General features: G+C 34.2%; 2 protein-coding genes across 3 annotated transcripts in view; both read left to right on the top strand.

The window, feature by feature from the left end:
* LOC129939628 (disks large-associated protein 1-like) overlaps nt 1-15,553 on the top strand; it is a 29,476-nt gene extending 13,923 nt beyond the window's left edge. For both annotated transcript variants that reach the window (XM_056047715.1, XM_056047716.1), the window contains exon 2: nt 14,086-15,553. In XM_056047715.1, the coding sequence (XP_055903690.1) occupies nt 14,086-15,035 (950 nt within the window). In that variant the 3' untranslated portion in view covers nt 15,036-15,553. The remainder of the gene's footprint in view (nt 1-14,085) is intronic.
* A 2,052-nt stretch (nt 15,554-17,605) lies between these two features.
* LOC129939563 (uncharacterized) lies at nt 17,606-18,709 on the top strand. Its single transcript, XM_056047617.1, has one exon. It carries the CDS (start codon nt 17,606-17,608, stop codon nt 18,707-18,709), a length of 1,104 nt encoding a protein of 367 aa, XP_055903592.1.
* The last annotated feature ends 525 nt before the right edge of the window (nt 18,710-19,234 follow it).

The raw sequence follows: 19,234 nt of genomic DNA on the forward strand, positions 1-19,234 counted from the left end.
CACAAAAATCAAAAAATGTTGAAAATACTTTTACATGGGAATTTTTTGAAATCATTTTTTAAATTGAAAATGGTTGTAAGAAACACTTACGTGACATAAATTATAACTCAGAACCGTCTGAAGCATCTCAATGAAGAGAGTAGTTTTGAAATGACGGTGGGTTGTATGTAACACTTTTAAGAATTTTGTATGATTTTCTCTCGATTTTATTTATGTTTTTTGACATTTAAAGCAGGGTTGCCCATAGAACATTTTGCTCAATGATTTTTTTTGTTCCTTTTTTTGGGGAAAATAATACCCATAAATTATGTCAAATATAAATTTTTTTGGACTTAATTTTTTGAATTTCACCAATTAATTAGTTTTGTTAAAATATCTAATTATTTCATGGATTATATACCACATAAATAAATATAAAGCTTCTCGCTTTTTATTTAAAAAAAAATATTTTATTTCAGTCAAATTGAAATGTTTATATGGCAATACAGGTTTTATTTAATTTGTTTGCAATGATACCAACATTTACATGTGAAATCAAAATGATAGAGCGCTCCTTGTTTTGAAAAAAAGAATTAAATTTTGGATCTCAAATTGAGATCCAAACACAAAGTAGGATCTTGTGTTGTTGTTGTAATGCATGTAAATCCAAGATCCGGATCAGATCATGGTGATAATAAAACGCGGCTATTATTAAAACAGTTGTTTTATAAAAATTAAAAACTAATATTTTTGATACTAGTTAAATATTAAGGTCTGTGTTCCAATATGTTTCTATTTTAATGTCCACAAAAAACACAGTCTTACCTAAGAAACTGCTTATCTCCAATATGGGTCAAAATTGCTTCTAATGCATGTTATTGTTTTAGTTTGGTTTTACTTTTATCAACTGTCTCTGTGCCTATTTTAATGTCCATGTTTGTACTTCACGAGCAGATTTATTTTTTTGTAAGTAAATTTGGTGGATGATGAATTGCCAAACCTTACTGAACAGAATTGTAAACACAGTTTGACAATCTCAATCGTCAACCCAAAAACAACAACCATCGCAACTTCTCTTGCAGCAAAAGCAAAAGCAGCCTATATTTAAACAGCTCAAATGCTTAAGCTAAAAAACTTCGCATTTTCCCTAATCAACTTCGTGTCTGATTCTAGTGAATTTGCAAAACAAATTAATCAGAGTATGGTTTAAAAAAGACGTCATTAGCATAGAACCTGCCAATCAAGTTAGAATAATTAAGTGGAAGTCATAATTTTAAGAATTCAATAATTAGCTAAGACATGTGTTTAAATGGAATTTCCGGTTTAGACTACGTATTTTAAAACAGTTGTCACTTAGTGGCTTTTTTATGCAAAACTCATTAGTAAACATCGAAGGTAATTTTTTAAATACCTAACATTTAATTAGAATCCATTTTTTTATTTGGAAGAGGACTTTCTGTGTTAAAAAATAAATAAATTGGGTGGCGCAACAGTCCGTTGAGAACTAGGGTCCAGTCACTTACAAATTTCTACCATTCCTGTGTGCGAGTACTGTTGTCAGGTATGGAGGGGACCTACAGTTTTTAAACCGATTCCGAACGGCTTATTTGAGAAACCACTTTTTTTCATAACAAGAATTTTTAAGAATTTGTCAATTCCTCGCAAGAGGCGATACCCGTGCAAAAACTAGATGGCATAGGCGGAGATCGAACCCAAGACCTCTGGCATGACAGTAAAACGCACTAAGCATCTTTCTATTTTTATTTCAAAGTTATTTAAAGAAAAATGTACATATGTTGTTATTAGTAATTCAACTATTAACTTATATTTGACAGTGATAATTCAAACATTTTTATAGACGAGGTGATATTGCTCTGATTTAAAGTCCGTCGCTTTGAATCGAAATATTAATTAACTGTAGGGAAAGAAGAGGAAAAGATCTAGAGGTCAACATAACGCAAATTATATACAAATCTCTTGAGAACCCCCACCATACCTTCTTTAAAATAATACGGTATAAGATAATGCATCATTGGTAAAGATATCAGGGTCATCAGCAGAAAAATTAAACTAATTACCCTGACCCTATATTACTAATCTATATGAGTCCGTCATATAGTCAAGTTTTCTCACAAACTTAACTTTAATGGTTGACTGATCGGCAACTGAATCTAGTTTTTAATAGCATGGCAAATAGATCAGTAGAAACTAGTGCATTTAAACATTCACACATTCAACAAAAGTGTTACATTTTTTCTAATTGTTTTGTTGTATGTTATTTATTTTTAAAAAAGCAGTAAAATGTTTGCATAGTTATGAATAATGTAATAAATAAAATGCTCGACTGGGTCGCACGAACTTGCTTCTGTATGCAAAAAGTCTGTTTAAAAAAGTACTTATATAAGATCTCAAAATGTATCTGTAAAACAAGTTTGTCTTTAAAGACATAAATGCCATTTGATTTGTAAAAAAACAGCAATTCATGCACACAACTCATCCTAGGACATTTCATCCCGCAAGTGAAATATACTTGTAACCGTACTTAACGAAAACAATTGTTTATGTATTCAACTATTTCGTTCAATTGGATAGCCTTATTTTAATTTCATGTTAGAAGAACCAGGATGGAAAGAAAATTATCTGAAGATAAGAAAGAGGAAGAATATGTATGTTTAAATTGTAAAGCGATCACCTTTTGATTGTGTAGTTAGGTAGGTGTCTAAAACGAACATAGAATAGTTCATTTCGTGTGCTCAGCTTTATGCTTTATAGATAGATAATGACATGTTTATGATGATAGTGAAAGAATGTCATTGGTAGGTATGTAGTTGTAGAGGTTGTACGTTTCTTTAACTACTACTAAGTATTTATTCTTTTATATAATCGAAAGCAAGTAAAATATGTGATAAACAACCTTATTCTTAAAGAATAATATTTTAAAATCTAATATGCAAAAAGATAATACTACTTGATAGACACTTTAAAATAGATTGTTGATGAAACATATCATAATCGTTTCACGGCCATAGTTGGTATTTACAATAGTTATAGTTATAAAAATACATAAATTGTACCAAATGCATTAATTTGGATAAAAGATAGGAATGTAATTAAAATGTTGTCAAAATAATTTACTAAAAATAAAAATAATTAAAAAAAATATTTTAAGATTCAAAATCTTACCTGAAAAATAAGTTTGTCTTCAAAAATTTAAATGCCATTTTATAAATCAAAAACTGTTGAATTTTCAATTTTTTTTTTGAAAATCGTTAGAGCGGTTTTTTTTAAATTAATTTTTTATATATACGAGTAAAATGTTTCAATTTTGTTCTAAAAATATTTTTGGTATGCAGTTGATTAGAGATTAAAAATTTGCGCTATGCATTTGAATTTTGTAAAAAAATATTTCATTATGAATAATAACGGTTCTATGGGCGGTACCATTCCTGAGCAATACAAAAATATGTTTTTCTTATTAAAAGAAGCAAAGTTAAAAAATAAAATTTTAGAGAAAATTAAAAAAAAATCTATCAGTTGTTTTTGAGAAAATTCGAATTTTCGTTTTTTGACCAAAAAAAATGTATGGGAGCCACTGTTAGTTTTGATCTTAAAAAAAAATGAAAAAACTCCTAACGCGAATCTGCTCAAAATCTTAACTTCCAAGTTTGACCTCAATCGGCCCAATTGTTTAGGCGGTAGGAGCGTGGACAGACAGACAAAACCGACCGGACGGAATCGCGGGACCCACTTTTTTCAACTTTTCTACCATCGTAATATCATGTTTGATTAAAATCTCGAGTTCAAAATTTTGCACGAATGCAAAACTTGCCATATACATAGTTCCTATATGTATCAAGTAAAAATTAGTAATAAAAGTGCAACTCCTTATATTCATTAAAGAAATAAGTATGTATATTAAAAATGTTTAAATGCGAAGTAATTCTAATTGAATTGAACTAGGGTTCGCAACATTTTCTAAATTTGTTAAATTTAAAAACATCATCATGAAATGTATCCATGTTAGAAAAAATCCTTTGTGTTTATTCCACTTTCTATTAAAGAATTCCAATTCAAGGATAGAATGTTATCAGGTTATGGCTTATATAAGAATCTTAGTTTCTGATGGCTGTCAACATTAACATTTCGGCAAGACTTAGGCAAATTAATTTTATTGTACGATATAATAAAACGTAAGATGCATTAAAATGGTAGATCTGATCGCTTTTCGTTTTATGCACTAATTTATATTAAAGGGTGATTTTGTAGCTATTATTTTTTTGGCAACGCTGGTTTAAACAGCTGACTACGTTTCGTGTTTTGATTCACTGTCAAACATCTTCAGTTTGGTCTATAATTTAACCAAAATCGTCGTTCGTGCTCTTTTAAGAAAGTTCATCGCTTGCTTTTTGTGTTCAGCGACGAAGCTGAACTGTGAATGGTGAGCGCTACCTTGCATGACATGTGGTTTCAACAAGACAATGCTACATGCCACACGCACTAGAAACAATGGACTTATGGAAAGGCGACTTCGTTGAATTTTTTTGTTCACGTTCGGGACCGGTCAATTGGCCCCCTAGGTCGTGCGATTTAACACCTTTAGACTATTTTTTGTGAGGCTATGTTAAAGCTCTTGTCTATACAGACACGCCCGCTTCAATTGACGCATTGGAAGACAACATTGAAGCATTTATTCGTGAGATACCGGTTGAAATGTTGAAAAGAGTATGCCAAAATTGGACTAAGCGGGTGGACCATTTGAAGCGCAATCAAGGTCAACATTTGCATGAAATAATCTTCAAACATTCAATTATGTATATGGCAGGGTTGTTGCGGATGTACAAATTTTGACATCCGCGGAAGCGGATGCGGATTTTTGAGACTCATATCCGCGGATGCGAATGCGGATGCGGATTTTAGAATTTATTAAATAGAAACAATTTAAAGTCCGTAAATAAAGGAAAATTTTATGGATTATCTTTGCGTTTAATAATTAAATTTAAAAATAGCTGAGTAATATTTAATAAAAAGCAAGATTGCAGCCTTCTCAGACTGCAATCTGTTTCTTAGTGGATCGTATATTAATCCAGCTCCACTAAATAGTTGTTCGCTGGGAACACTGGCTGGTGGAGGTGATAAATACCTCAGAGCCTTTTAAAGTCTGTTTGATGGACTTTCCACCAATCAAGTGGTTTATTATCCAATTCTAGTCTTTTTTATTTCGGTTACATGCTTACTCCCTTCGGAGAAGTGCTTCGGGACTAGAATTATCAGATTCTCCTTCACTTTCGTCTTCAGTTGATGAATCTAACATCATTGCCATATCGCTTCTGAAGCAAACCTTGTAACTTAAACCGGACGTTCCTTCTTCCGAATGTAAAGTCTCATCCATTTTCTTCTTTATTGTGTTGTTTGCATTTGGTGACAACATAGGAGAACTGGTGCTTAATGGATCATTTATCATTTTTAGAATTACATCGTTTATTCTTTCCTCGGTGATGGGTTTGAAAAATGTATGCTTATAGCGAGGGTCTAAGTATGTTGAAATCGCATACAAATCGTTATATTGCAAAGATTAAAATTTTGTTGAAAAATTAGTTTTCAGATTTAAGGCCGCCAGCCGAAACGCATCAGTGTCCAATGGTTTTGATAAGTATTCATTAAGTTTTTTCTTAAGCATTTGAATTATAGGTATCACAGATGATATAAGTGCCTGAGAGCTGCTCATTTCACAGTCGCTTCTTCAAAAGGTTTGAGTAGTTCAAGGCAGCTTTCAATTATTTTCCACTCTTCTGGCAAAATTGGTTCAATATTTTTGTCATTGGCATAAAGACTTAATGCATATTTTATCTTGAAAAAAACGCTTAAAAATGTAGAATGTGCTATTCCAGCGTGCCGCACAATCCTGGAATACTTTGTTGCTTTTTTTTTTTAATTTGAAACAAAGCGTTAAAAACATCTGCATCCGCAACAAACTCCGCATCAGTTAATGTGGATACGGATGCGGATGTTGGAATCATTGCGGATAATCCGCAATTGCGGATACGGATGCGAATATTCGCAACATCCCTAATATGGACCATCAAACGATTCAAATAAATATTTCATGCATTTTTCTGAATTTTATTTGTTTTTTTTTTTTTGAAAAACTATCCTATAGCTTTTAATTTATCTTTCTTTCTTTCGGTTTATCTGAATGTAAGTCTTTTTGCGAGCTATATATTTTTTCAACAGCTAAATTATAATACAATACCATATATCATAGCATGGTTGGAAACCCCACTTAGTACCAACATGCTCGAATCAATTTAGAGATCTAGTCCGTATTCATGGTAAATCTAAAAGCACTGCTCTTCCACCTAAAAGAAGAACTGCTATATTGTTATGTTTAGAAAGCTTCTGAACTGTCGCTTATAAGATCAGCTCAACTCCATTGCTCTTAATTAAAAATGTTTGGTTACGACATACTTGCCATAAATGTACATAGTTCCTATATCTATATACATACATACATATATGGCAAGTATTGCACTCGTACAAAATTTCGAAGTCAAGATTTTTATCAAACATAACTTACGATGGTAGATAAAAAAAAGACTCCCGATTCCGTCTGTCCGTGTGCCTTCATGTCTACCTGTATCTGATTTAAATGACAGTAGTCTTCCTACAAATGTTTTGGGCAAAAATCGAAAATTTTGAATTTTCCCAAAAACGAACGGATACAAATTATTTTTCTCTAAAAATTGTTGTCTTAATTTGTATTCTTTCAATAAAAATATATATAAACCGCCCGTAGAACCGTTATTTTGATTTTAAGTTTTCTCAAGATCTAATCAATTGATTTCCATATTTTTTTAAATTACCCAAAGAATTTTTTTTTTTGAGGAAAAAAAGTGTAATTTGTTTTTCTCTAAAAATGTATTTTCATTTTCCTGAACAGCTGATACTTTTATATTCAAAAGTGAAACAAATCGTTCCACTGATTTGTGTTCCAATTTCACACAATTCCAATGAGAGATTTCTGTTAGTAAAAGTTTTTCGGTGGATTTCAATCAGGAAATTTTATTTCAATGCCAGAAACTTTTAATGATAGCTATATAAACGACCTGTCAAGAAAATTCCAATGTTTGTTTTCAATGATGAAAACCAATTATGTATAGCTATAACTGGCGCCTAAGACAGTCCTAATTTTTGAAAACGACGAGGAATGGACACATTCGAATTCCGGCAACATTAGCTGCGTTCTAGACATTTCTCGCACTAAAAGTTGGTCAATCGTCAATTTTGAGGAGTGGGGATGAAATGCTCTCAGAGAGAAAGCAAAATGTCTGGAACGGTGTTCGCACAAATTTGCTCGAGTTTGGAATACTTTTTAACGTCAATAAATATACTCGAGCAGAGTTACCGAAGATCATTGATAAATTTTAATCAACTTTATCATGAATAAGAATCTAATAAAATTAATATCAACAATACTAAACTTATATTTATTTTAATTAAAAAGAAAATTATTCTTTATGAAATTTAAACTAGATTTTTTTTCATCACTTCAAAATTCATTAAATCACTACAATTTTCAATAAATATTGACATTTATATATATTTTGTGAAATACAAATTTCTTCTTTAGTAATAATTTTATTAAAGGATATACATTTTATGAAAATTAGTTGCTTAATTAAAGGAAATAGAAAATATGAACAATATTCACATTTACCAAATTGAAAATAAAAAATTACTTGGGCAACCCTGAGACAATAGTTTTTGTTTCTTTTGTCGTTTACCCTGGTTACAAGAGGAGATCGAGGAATCGAAGCGAATCGAATTGAGATTTCGATCCAGGTATATGGTGGCACTGAATCGAGGAATCGAATTCAAATGGAATCGAAATGAAATTTGGGTTGTATTTGTGTGCGTACTGCTAAGTGAATAACTTTCAAATTTTATAACAATGCTCTCAACACAAAGACAAATTAAATTCAGCTTAGAACCAAAAATACTTCATTTAAATGGAGTATTTTTGCTTAGAACAAACAAGATGGAAAAATCTTATCGCACGCACACAAGCCAGACCTCACACATCAATAACTCGATTCCCCGATTCAGTTTAACAAACAAATTTTTGATTCGATTCACCTCTTCCAGTGGGATCGGATCGAGTAATCCTATTTCGATCCGATCCAGGTCTATACGGCGCTAAATCCTGATTTAATTCGAATTCAATTCTCCTTGTAAACGCTGTAATTACCAGACGTGAACGTCCAATCGAATTTGACAGCCAGCTCAGAGATCGCCAGAAGAAATCTCTCAGACTAAATCTGGCAATAAGGGGAAGTGTTTTACTCTCTCACGCGAGCTTAATTTTGTAAGCACAACTTTTAAAATGTGGAACTACTTCGGACTAAAAATGACTATAGCTTCAAGTCTGAAACTGTTTGAAACTAGGTCTGATATACAGCTACTTTCACTTATAGCAGCGATATTTTCGGTGGTACGAGCGAAACGATGATGCACAGGCCTTACAATACCCGTGTTTTGTTGGGAAATCTATCCATAGTAAAGTAGGATTTTACACAAATAACAAAAACAATACCCATAGTGAGAATAACACCGATAAAAGTTAGAGTAGAATCTCACTATGGATAGGTTTTTGACATTTATACCGAGCCTCGAATGGATCTTACGTGATTTCGTTGTCAAATGTTGGTACGATTGATATTGCATTTTTATCTCGATGGCTGTGTTCGTTGAGTAGTTCTGCATTTGGAATCAAGTGTATTTTCCATTGCGGAAAAAACGAATCTATTACTGTTGATATTATTTAGTTTTGTTAGTGAAGCTCGCTTCAACAACACATGTTAATGTAGTAGTCTACGAACAAACCCCCTTTTTGAAGTTTTTATTATTTTTTTGACGGATCTTCTTTCAGTTGTGCCAAATTTTAAATACAAAAATCTGGCCACTGCGGATCGTTTTGTTGGGAATTTCTCACTTTACTATATTTGAAATGCGAATCCGGTCTCTCCAAGTTTCTTCACAATTTAGCCAATTGCTTGCGTAGTTGGACGATTATGTAAGCCATCACCTCCTCTTAAGGGGGTTATCCTGTGTGACGGCTTGTATGTTAAGAAATTTTTATAATTTTTTTACGACGAATAAATAGATACAACTTTATTAAGTTCATTATCATTTATTAATATACAGTGACGAGCAAAAGTAGTGAAATGTTCTCGACTATTTAAAAAATTTGTTCAAAAGTACGAATTTAGATTAACATTAAATTTGGTTTTATTTTTCTTATTTTGGTTATCCAACTAGCAATTATTATAAGATTTAAAAAAAAAAGAATATATTTTACGAAAAAATAAAAATAATAATAATTACTTTACGATGTGATCAATTATGCACGTTTAAGTTTCAAGAGATTAAACAAAGTCTTTTGTTATTCTACAAGTAACAGTTGAGATAATTATCATTTTTCGTTGTTTGTTGTAAATAAAAGATCATTTTTAAACGTTTAGTGCGGATTGTTGTCAAAATGAAAAAAAATTGTAAAAATATCGTGAATCACTTGGTCCGACGAGAAGAAGGTCAATAGAATAGGAACGGATGGAGGAGCTTTTTATTGGTCACGTCCTGGAGAAGGACTTCAACAACATCAAGTTCAGAAGACCGTAAAACATGGGGGAGGCTCGGTAATGGCTTGGGGCTATTTCTCGTGGAACTCTGTCGGACCATTAGTATAAATCGAGGGAATAATGAAAATTATTTGGATATTTTGAAGACAAATTTACCACCTTTTACTGCATCAATGGGCTACAATGAGTGTGAAATAACTTTTCAGTAGGACGGAGACCTCAAACACACTTCGAAATTGTCACAGAATGGTTGAGGAATCAACAGTTTATGACGATGACGTGGCCAGCACAAAGCCCTGACCTCAATCCAATTGAAAATGTGTGGTCAATAGTTAGACGACGGCTGGAGCAGTATCAAAATCACCATCGAATATTCAGGAGCTTTGGCAACGATCGGAGATGGAATGGAGTCATATTCGAGAAGAATTTCTTCTATGGACTATGGACTAAATACTAAAATAAAAAACTATTTTTGAAACGTGCATAATTGCACAAGTCGACATATTATTAAATAATTTGTATTTTGTAAAATATAACCTTTTAAGATTCATAATCTTAATAAAAAAAAATAAAAATATTTGAATTTCATTTCAAACCCTTAGTTTTAATAAATTTTTCAAATAATTGAAAATATTTGACCATTTTTGCTCGTCACTGTAGTTCGACAGTATAAATATAAAATTTAAATTAAAAATATTGTAAAGAACATGAGTTACACCGGTGGTAACAACTCCACCTTGAAAAAATGTTTTCGCAGTTCCTCCACGATTCCGGCAGATTGGCTCATCTAAAACAAAAAAAAAAACGGCGTTTTAATCTGTGAGCCTAAATGCATGGAATGAACCATCATCAAATGAATATACCATTTTCGGGAGACATTTGAAGTTTTGTTTTTTTTTCTGATGTTTGCTATTAAAATCGAAATTTTTGCTTGTCTATAGTTCATGCACATGTGCTGAATCCAACCCATCAAATTTCGTCATTCGGTCAAGCCGTTTTTGATACACGATGGAGGAAAGTTTGAAAAACACAGTTTTGAGAAAAACTGGTTTAACATTTCAAGTTCTCTTAACTATGAAAATATCAACTTACCGTTCAATCGGCGATGCCTGGTTCATAGAGTATTCCTTCCTCTTCTTCTTGAAACTCTTTCAAAGCAGATTCTTCAACTCTTGAATCAATTCTTACTTGTTTAACGGCATCACTTAGGCTCCGCTCAGAACGTGAAATTCGCTTTTCATCACGTTTCTCAACATAAGTATGGGCTTCGCGGCCTAAAGGGCATCCCATAACCGACATTACTTTCAAATTACCTTCAAAGCCTTAATTAAAGATGATAACTAGGATCCCTTTGTAAGTTTTACTGTCACCACGTCGGTGTATGTAAGATACTTTACCCCCTAATTGTTCATGGACCTGCTATATCTTTAAAACGACTTCGAACTTTGAACAATCCCTTTACTACCGTATTCTTCACATATTAAACTAGCAATTTATGAAAAAAAAAAGATTTTTTGAATCCATTACATGGGATGACCCCCTTAAAGAAGAATTGGAAGAATTGGAAGAATCGCCAATTTACTTACTTAGGGTGGCGCTACAGTCCTGGGCGGACTGCAGAGGGTCTAATTTATTATGTATCGGGCACACTATGCTGAGATTCCACTCATCGGGCATGCTTTCTTCCGACCATATTTTGCAGATGAGTTGGTGCATGCTCCTTATCAAGTCATCGCCTGCTGCTTTGAATAGTTCGGCAGCGATGCCGTCAGCTCCAGCAGCTTTGTTTGACTTAAGTTTAGATATAGCTATCTTCACTTCGTCAAGGTCGGGTAGGCGGAATTGTTGGTCTGCGTCGCCGAGGTTGAGTGGTTCTACCTCCCTTACAGCGGAATTCGGTTCGTCATCGCCGTTATATAATTTGGAGAAGTGATCTTTCCATATTCTCAGCATCGACTGTGGTTCTACTACGATGTTCCCCTGATCGTCTTTACAGGCTTCGGTTCGTGGCTGGTACCCTTGGGAGGTTTTTTTACCTTTTGGTAAAATTTACGAACCTCATTTCTGTTGTGGCATTCCTCGATCGCGCCCTTCTCATGCTCTCTTTTTTCCATCTAAGAAGCCGGTGTTCCTCTCTCCTCTTCTGCTCGTAGAGCTCGCGAGCAGCTCTAGTCCTTTTGTGCAGCGCCGTTTTGTATGCCTCTTATATGCCTCTGGTTGTCAATGCTTAATGCAGGAAGCATAGGACTCCTTAAGAGGTTATTAGAGACTCGATCGGAAAAGGACATGGCAGTCTCTTGCGATTGTAGCCGTCTAACGTCGAATCTTCTCACAGTACTTCCTTGTTTTGGCTTGGATCGGGATATCCGTAGCCGTACCTTGGCTACAACGAGGTAGTGGTCCGAGTCAATGTTGGCCTCTCGGAATGTTCGGATATCCTGGATACTGGAGAAGTTTCGTGCGTCGATCGCAATGTGGTCAATCTGGTTGACGGTTGATTGATCAGGAGATTTCCATGTCCCCTTGTGGATATTGATATGCGTGAACTGCGTACTAGCTACCAGAACGTCTCGCCCCGCAGCGAAATCGACCAGCCTGAATACGTTGTCGGAGGTGGTGTCGTGCAGGCTATATCTCCCGATTATCCCACCAAAGATGTCTTCTCTTCCTAGCTTGGCATTAAAATCTCCTAAGACAATTTTAATGTCATAGCCAGGGCACTGCTCATATGTCTTGTCCAAGAGCTCGAAGAATATGTCTTTGGTGTCTTCATCTTTCTCCTCTGTTGGGGCATGAGCGCATATTAGACTTATGTTGGCGAATTTAGCCTTGATGCGGATTGTCGTGATGCGCTCGATCACACTGTTGAAACTCAAGACTTTTTGCCTGAGCCTAGTTCCAACAACAAATCCACACCCAAATAGACGCTGTCTTTGTTCTCGGTAGCAGTCGCCGTAGTAGATATCGTAGTCTTTTAGTTTGCGTTTGCCCCGTCCATCCCATCGCACTTCTTGGATGGCTGTAATATCTGCCTTGCAGCAGTTTAGGGCTTCCGCTAATTGTTCGGCTGCACGTGGTCTGTTAAGGGACCTAACATTCCACGTACATATCCGAAGTTCGTTGTCCTTATTTCGTTTGCGTGGGTTGTCAACAGTGAATCCGTCCGTATCCGAGGCTTGTTGGTGCTTCGAAACTTAAGGTATTTTTACGTGGCCAGGAAGTCACCCCGACGGCACAACCCCCAACCTGGAGGGCCAGATCCTTAGTATAACTCCAAGGAAGGGGAGCCGGATAAACCGCTCCTTACAGGCCTGGGCTCCGAATATGTCGAAGAAGCCCTATAAGGTGTTCACTAAGTAGTTCAACCTTACTGGAACTGTAGACGCCACCGTTGATTTTATCTCGAGAATTCTTCCGCTGCCGCCTGGATAATGAGAGGTGCCTTAATGGAAACACCTCTCCCCCCTCGCCAATTTGTAGTAGGTTTTAACAATTTGTATGTTTTGTGCGATAGTAAATCGATCCATTTTCGTAAATGTCAGACTTTCAACTGGAAAAAAATAGTTCAACAACTATTGAATTCCAGCCCTATGATTTTAAACCGCTAAATGTTTCCGAAATTCTGTAATAAAAAAAACGTTTTAACATCCCATTAATTGCTTCCTTTATCATTTCCAAACACTTTAGAAAAGTAACCGATTTTTTGTATTGTTTATAAAATTATCTCATTTTCAAAAATTCCTTACCTCGAATTTTTGTGCCTTATTATGGGCTTAACAATTTTTAGCAAAGAAAATTTTATATTCGAATAAACACGTTATAATATCCAAAAATGGATTTTTTGCATTTAACTTATGCTATAAAAGTACTTACTGATCCGTAAAATAAAATTAAAATTATATTTTCTATTGTTTAATGGTCAATAGACGATCGTTTTCATCATAATGTGACTTATTCATACATTTGCATCAAAAATAAGTATAAAACAAATGCGCTCAACCAAAACATACATTGATTTTTTTAACTTTTTAATTTGATGCATCATACAATTGATTCCAATCAAAATAAACCAATAATTTATATAATAAAAAGCGATTGTATTCGTGTGGTTTTTATTTAAAACCTTTTCAACGTCATTTATTTGCAATTAAAGTGAGGACGGACATGATCGGTTGATGTAATTGATATTTTAAAACATATAACACCTCAGATAAGATAACCATAATTGTTTCAAAGTGTAATCTTGAGTAATTGACAGATATACAATACATTTAGATAGTACTGTACTCGTATATATGTACTTCCAACTAAAATTAGAACAATTCATTATTTTTGTAATTTTTATAGAATTAGAATTACAAATTGCATGCTAATAATCACTCAACAACCAACATCAATCAAAAGCAAAATCATCTTGAATTCAAATTGTATACAATAATTTTTAAATAAGTATTTACTTTTGTTTTTGCAGATAAACCAACAACAAACAAAATAATAAACCAAATGACGAAAAACGAAGTGGTGTTGTCGCCGCCAACACAAATGGCGCATGACCTTAATGAGCCAAAAAATTCAGAAAAAATCAGCAATCTGACGACGACGGCAGCGACAACAACGACAATAAATACAAATTCAAACAGAATGCCTGAGAGTGATGACGGTGTCGATGCTATCGACTGTGCCATTGCTGTGCAAAAAAATAATCACCATGAACTTATTCCCGCACCAAACGGATCACAAGCATCAAGTTATGAGAACGGCTGCCTACAGCAGTCGTCGACACCTACTTCGGCTTACCACAAAGATGGACACTACTTCCTCAAGCTTTTACAGAGTGAAAAATCACGTTTGCTTACTATGGCCGACCAAGCAGAGCGTGACATGTGCGCCTTAACAATTGCGAGTACAAACAATGAGATCTCGGATGAAGTGTTTGGCATCCTACGTGCGGTCTCGGGTAAAACAAAGCTTTTGGTAACACAGAAGTTTAAGCAATTCGAAGGTTTATGTCATAGTAACTTGAATCCCACACCCGATGAAAAATTCCCAACAACCATTGCTGACTTATTGGGTTTCTGGGACATGGTAAATCTTCAGATTGAGCACATTGATTCTTTGTTCAAAGAACTTGACCTTATCAAAGCCAATAATTGGCAACCTACCAAAGATCCCGCTTCCCCTTTTGTGCCAACTGGGTCAAGGCTCTTAAAAAAATCAACTCTTAAGAATGCCAACAATAACAACAACAATAACAACATTACTCCAAACAAAATATCCCCGAATGCCTTGCTTATGGCCCAGAAACGTGACACACAACGCAAGCAATTACTTGAACTGAAACGAAAAAATAAGAACGCAGCCACAGATAAGGGAATTGTTTCCAGTCCCATCGAGATTTTCGTCAGTGAAAATTCACTTTGATAATAATTAAACACATGCCACACCACACATGCACCGCGAAGTACTTTAAGTAGAGGCTGGCACTTGAAACTGATATTACTCATAAACGTTTTTTTTTATTTTTATTATTATTACTTTTTAAACAAGACAAGATATTAACCTAGTTTACAACTGCATGTTTTATTTCGAAATATTTTTTAACTGTTTAAATTTCACACTATAAATACAAACAATTATATTCTAGTTCTGGGTTGAGTTGAGAAAAAAAGAACAAATTTGTATATTTTCACTGAAGCAAGACTGTTTTTCTTCTTATTTTTGTGTACAAATTATATTAAATTTTATTTAACCACAAATTTGGCCTTAAAATCAACTATAAGTGTTTATACGCCAAATCGTAAATGATGAGTGTCAATTTATTTTTGGTAACAAATGTTTCAATGACGGTATTAAATCATTAAAAGCAAAAACAAGCAATTCAAAGACTTAAACATTACAATTAACATTTTTGATATTAATAAATTTTCATTTATATAAATTGTGGCATTGTTTTTATTTTTTCATAATTTGTCCTTAATGTAGTTAAGCATAATTGCAAAAAACGAATGTTATTATTATTAATGGAGTTGAATTTAACGAAAAGTTCACCGACATTTTGTACTTTGAGTTTATTGAGAACATCAAGGAGATCATTTTTAAATTTAACGTCTTTTATTACAATATAAAGATCCAATTTTGATCATAGACTTTGCTCATAATATATACGTATAGTTATATTGTTTTAATAGAGAAAAAGCTTAACAAAACTGATGCTTAGACTTAAGCTGCTTTTGTTGATTGCTTCAAACACAATCCTAAAATGGAAGCCACCAAACAACTTAATATCAGCTCCTGGATATGTATACATGTATTAATTACAAGTAATATTACATAGATTACCAATTTGTTTCTGTTGAAAATGCTCTTCTAATCGACCTTGTTTGTTTGGTGTTTACAGGAACTCAGATTAAATTAGGGCTTTTCTTGAAAAAGTAATATTTTAATTTTCGTTATAAAATGACGTAACTATTATTTTCGCTGAATCTCCGTCTTTTGACGATTATAATCAGAAAAGTTAGACCAGTAAAAATCATCCAATTTATTCATCTGTATTGGAAAATTCAGCTATCCAAAAAAGAGCGGGTTCAACGAAAATACACAATCAAATTTAAAACATAACGTGGGAAAAGTGAAGACAAAATATGTAGAAAGAAGTTTTGTGTAGCTAGCGAATAACTTAAGGCTTTTATTTGTATTAGTCCAGTCATTATTGTAAGTTCACCTCGGAATTCGAGATACCCAGCTGTAAGTCTGTAAATACTTGTATATCGACACCCTAAAAATTGATTCAAAACCTACATATGGTAGGGTGTATGTAAGCAACTATTAAAATTCAAGGTCAAAGGTCACAAAAATCGATTTTGCGCTTTTTTTTGGAATAATCTCATTTCCTATGGGTTTTTTTCTATTTGTATTTATTATCAATATTGTAGAATACAAAATTCTCTACAAATTTTGCTCAAACAAATTTTGTATACGGTGAACCGTTTTCGATATTATCGAAGCATTGAACAGAATTGTTGGTAAGGACAGTGCTCCAAGGAAAACCCTCAGATACAAAAAAGAAAGACTCCAACGTCTAAGTGCACTATGTTCTGAGTTTGACTCAAACCATCAAAAAATAGTGTCTACAGTAAAGAAGGACACTCCTTACATGCAAAGGGATACATATAACCGAGTGAAATTGGTGTACGAAGAACTAAGGAAAAAATTAGATGCAATTATCCCTGAACTGGAAAAAAGGAATGAAAGTGGAGGAAAACCCAAAGACAGTGCAGATGTTCTTCAGATGCAAAAGTTGAAAAAAATTAAGGCTTAAAGTCACCGCCATAGTTGAGAACTTGGAAGAATTTGAGCAAACTTTCGATGACTACTCCAAGGAAATATATGAGTACCAACAAAAAATGTTACTTGAACAACTTCGAAACATCACCGATCTGCATGAAGACTTTATTGCAAATGCATCGGAGGAAGATCTGAAGGTACCGTATGTGGCAAACAACGAGTATAAGGGTGTAAAACAAGCCATTAATAGGTTCCTTTACCAAATGGCATCCAATTTAATCAATGGCAACAATTATAACAAGCCAAAAGAAGCGAAACCCGAATCAATGCTTCCGAGGCTGAAGATTCCGACCTTCAAAGGAAATTTCTTAGTATAGCAACCATTTTATGATCTTTTCTCCACAATCATACACAATAGAAGTAGCCTCAACACATCAGAAAAAATGGAATATCTAAAGACACATCTAGAGAGAGAGTCGCTCCATTCAATCAAACATCTTACATATTCAAGTGAAAACTTAAATAGTGCGTGGGAAATCATAAAAAACCGTTACAATAACGAAAGAAATTGTATCTATTCATCTTGAAAAGATGTTTTAGGCTGGACAGCTCAGTAACATTCCATCAGCAACATCGATCAAAATCATTTATGATGCCATCAAAGAAGAAGTGGGAGCACTCAAAAACATGGGTTTCGATACCACATCATGGGACCCAATTATAGTACACATGACGACATTGATACCGAAAGCAGAAACCTGTTCGAACAAGGGCTAGCAGAACCAAACAAAATGCCAATTTTGAAGACACTTTTGGATTTTCTTGAAAGGCGTTACCAAGCCCTTGATGTCCTTGCTCCCACAAAGAAGCAAAACAAATCTTTTGATGAACCGAAACATACACTTCGCAACTTTCACATCGATACCAAAAACCTCCAATGTTGCAAAGGCGAACATGTAATATACACATGTCAAAAATTCTTAAGTGCGACACCAAAAGAAAGATGGCAGCTTTCCAAACAAGCTAAGCTCTGCTTGAACTGCTTACGACATGACAAGCAATTACAATGGTTTAGCAAAAGAAATTGCCATCATTGCAACAAAAAGCATCATTCATTCCTACATATGGATTGGGTTGAGCGATTCCCCCAAAACAAACAAACAGACTCAGCTCAAAAAGACGTGATAAAAACAACCAGACAAGTTAACCACAGTGAGCAGGCCCAAAATGTAATAATTGCAACAGCCATTTTACAAATAAACAATGAAGACGGACTTGGCCGCAGTATAACAATATGTGCACTGATTGACCCTGGATCACAGGCGTCATTGATAACTGAATCCATAGCACAAACACTTAAACTAAAAAGACAAAATGTTTCTGTTGAAGTAAGTGGCTTAGGTGCAACGAATGCAGGAACCGCAAAAAACAAGGTCAATGTCAAAATAAGGCCTCACTTTACCTCAGAATATAGTCTCGGATTAGAAGCTCTTGTTCTTCCCAAACTTACCAAGACTACAAGTTGCCTTAAAATTGGAAATTTAGATCAGTTAAAACTCGCTGATCCTACCTTTAATGTTCGTGGACCGATTGACATGATAATTGGTGCTGATGCATATGGTGACATAATTCTTGACGGAATAAAACGAAATGATTCAAATTCACTGATAGCACAGAAATCACAGCTAGGTTGGTTAATATCTGGGCGAACTTCAAATGAAGAAACTAACAATTATAGTATCACTGGACTAGTAACACAGATTTCAGTCGATGAACTTGAAAAATTTTGGGAGCTAGAAGAAGAAAAATGAAGACAAACAATGTGAACAATTTTACAAGGAAACACATTATCGAAAACCAAATGGGAGATACGTTGTCAAAATCCCATTCAACCAAGAAACAATGCAAACTATGCAACTAGGCGAATCCAAAAATCGAGCAATAGCGAGATTTCGTCAATAAGAAACTCAATTGAACAAGAACCAGAATCTTAAACTTGAATATACACAAGTAATAAATGAGTTTCTAGAGCTGGGGCACATGATAGAAGTTGACTATAACAATCCGAACCGAGAGAATATTTTCTACATGCCTCATCATGCCGTCATTAAACCTACAAGTACAACAACAAAACTAAGAGTTGTATTTGATGGGTCGGCAAAATCGACAACAGGAGTGAGCCTAAACCAACTAATGTTAGTTGGCCCAAAACTACAAGACGACAATACAACAATTCTGATGAGATGGAGGAAACATAAGTACGTGTTTACTTCTGACATAGAAAAGATGTACCGCCAAATCGAACTACACGAAGACCACCAAGACTATCAAAGAAT

Source organism: Eupeodes corollae, chromosome 1 (genome assembly GCF_945859685.1).
Source record: "Eupeodes corollae chromosome 1, idEupCoro1.1, whole genome shotgun sequence".
Lineage (NCBI taxonomy): Eukaryota > Metazoa > Arthropoda > Insecta > Diptera > Syrphidae > Eupeodes > Eupeodes corollae.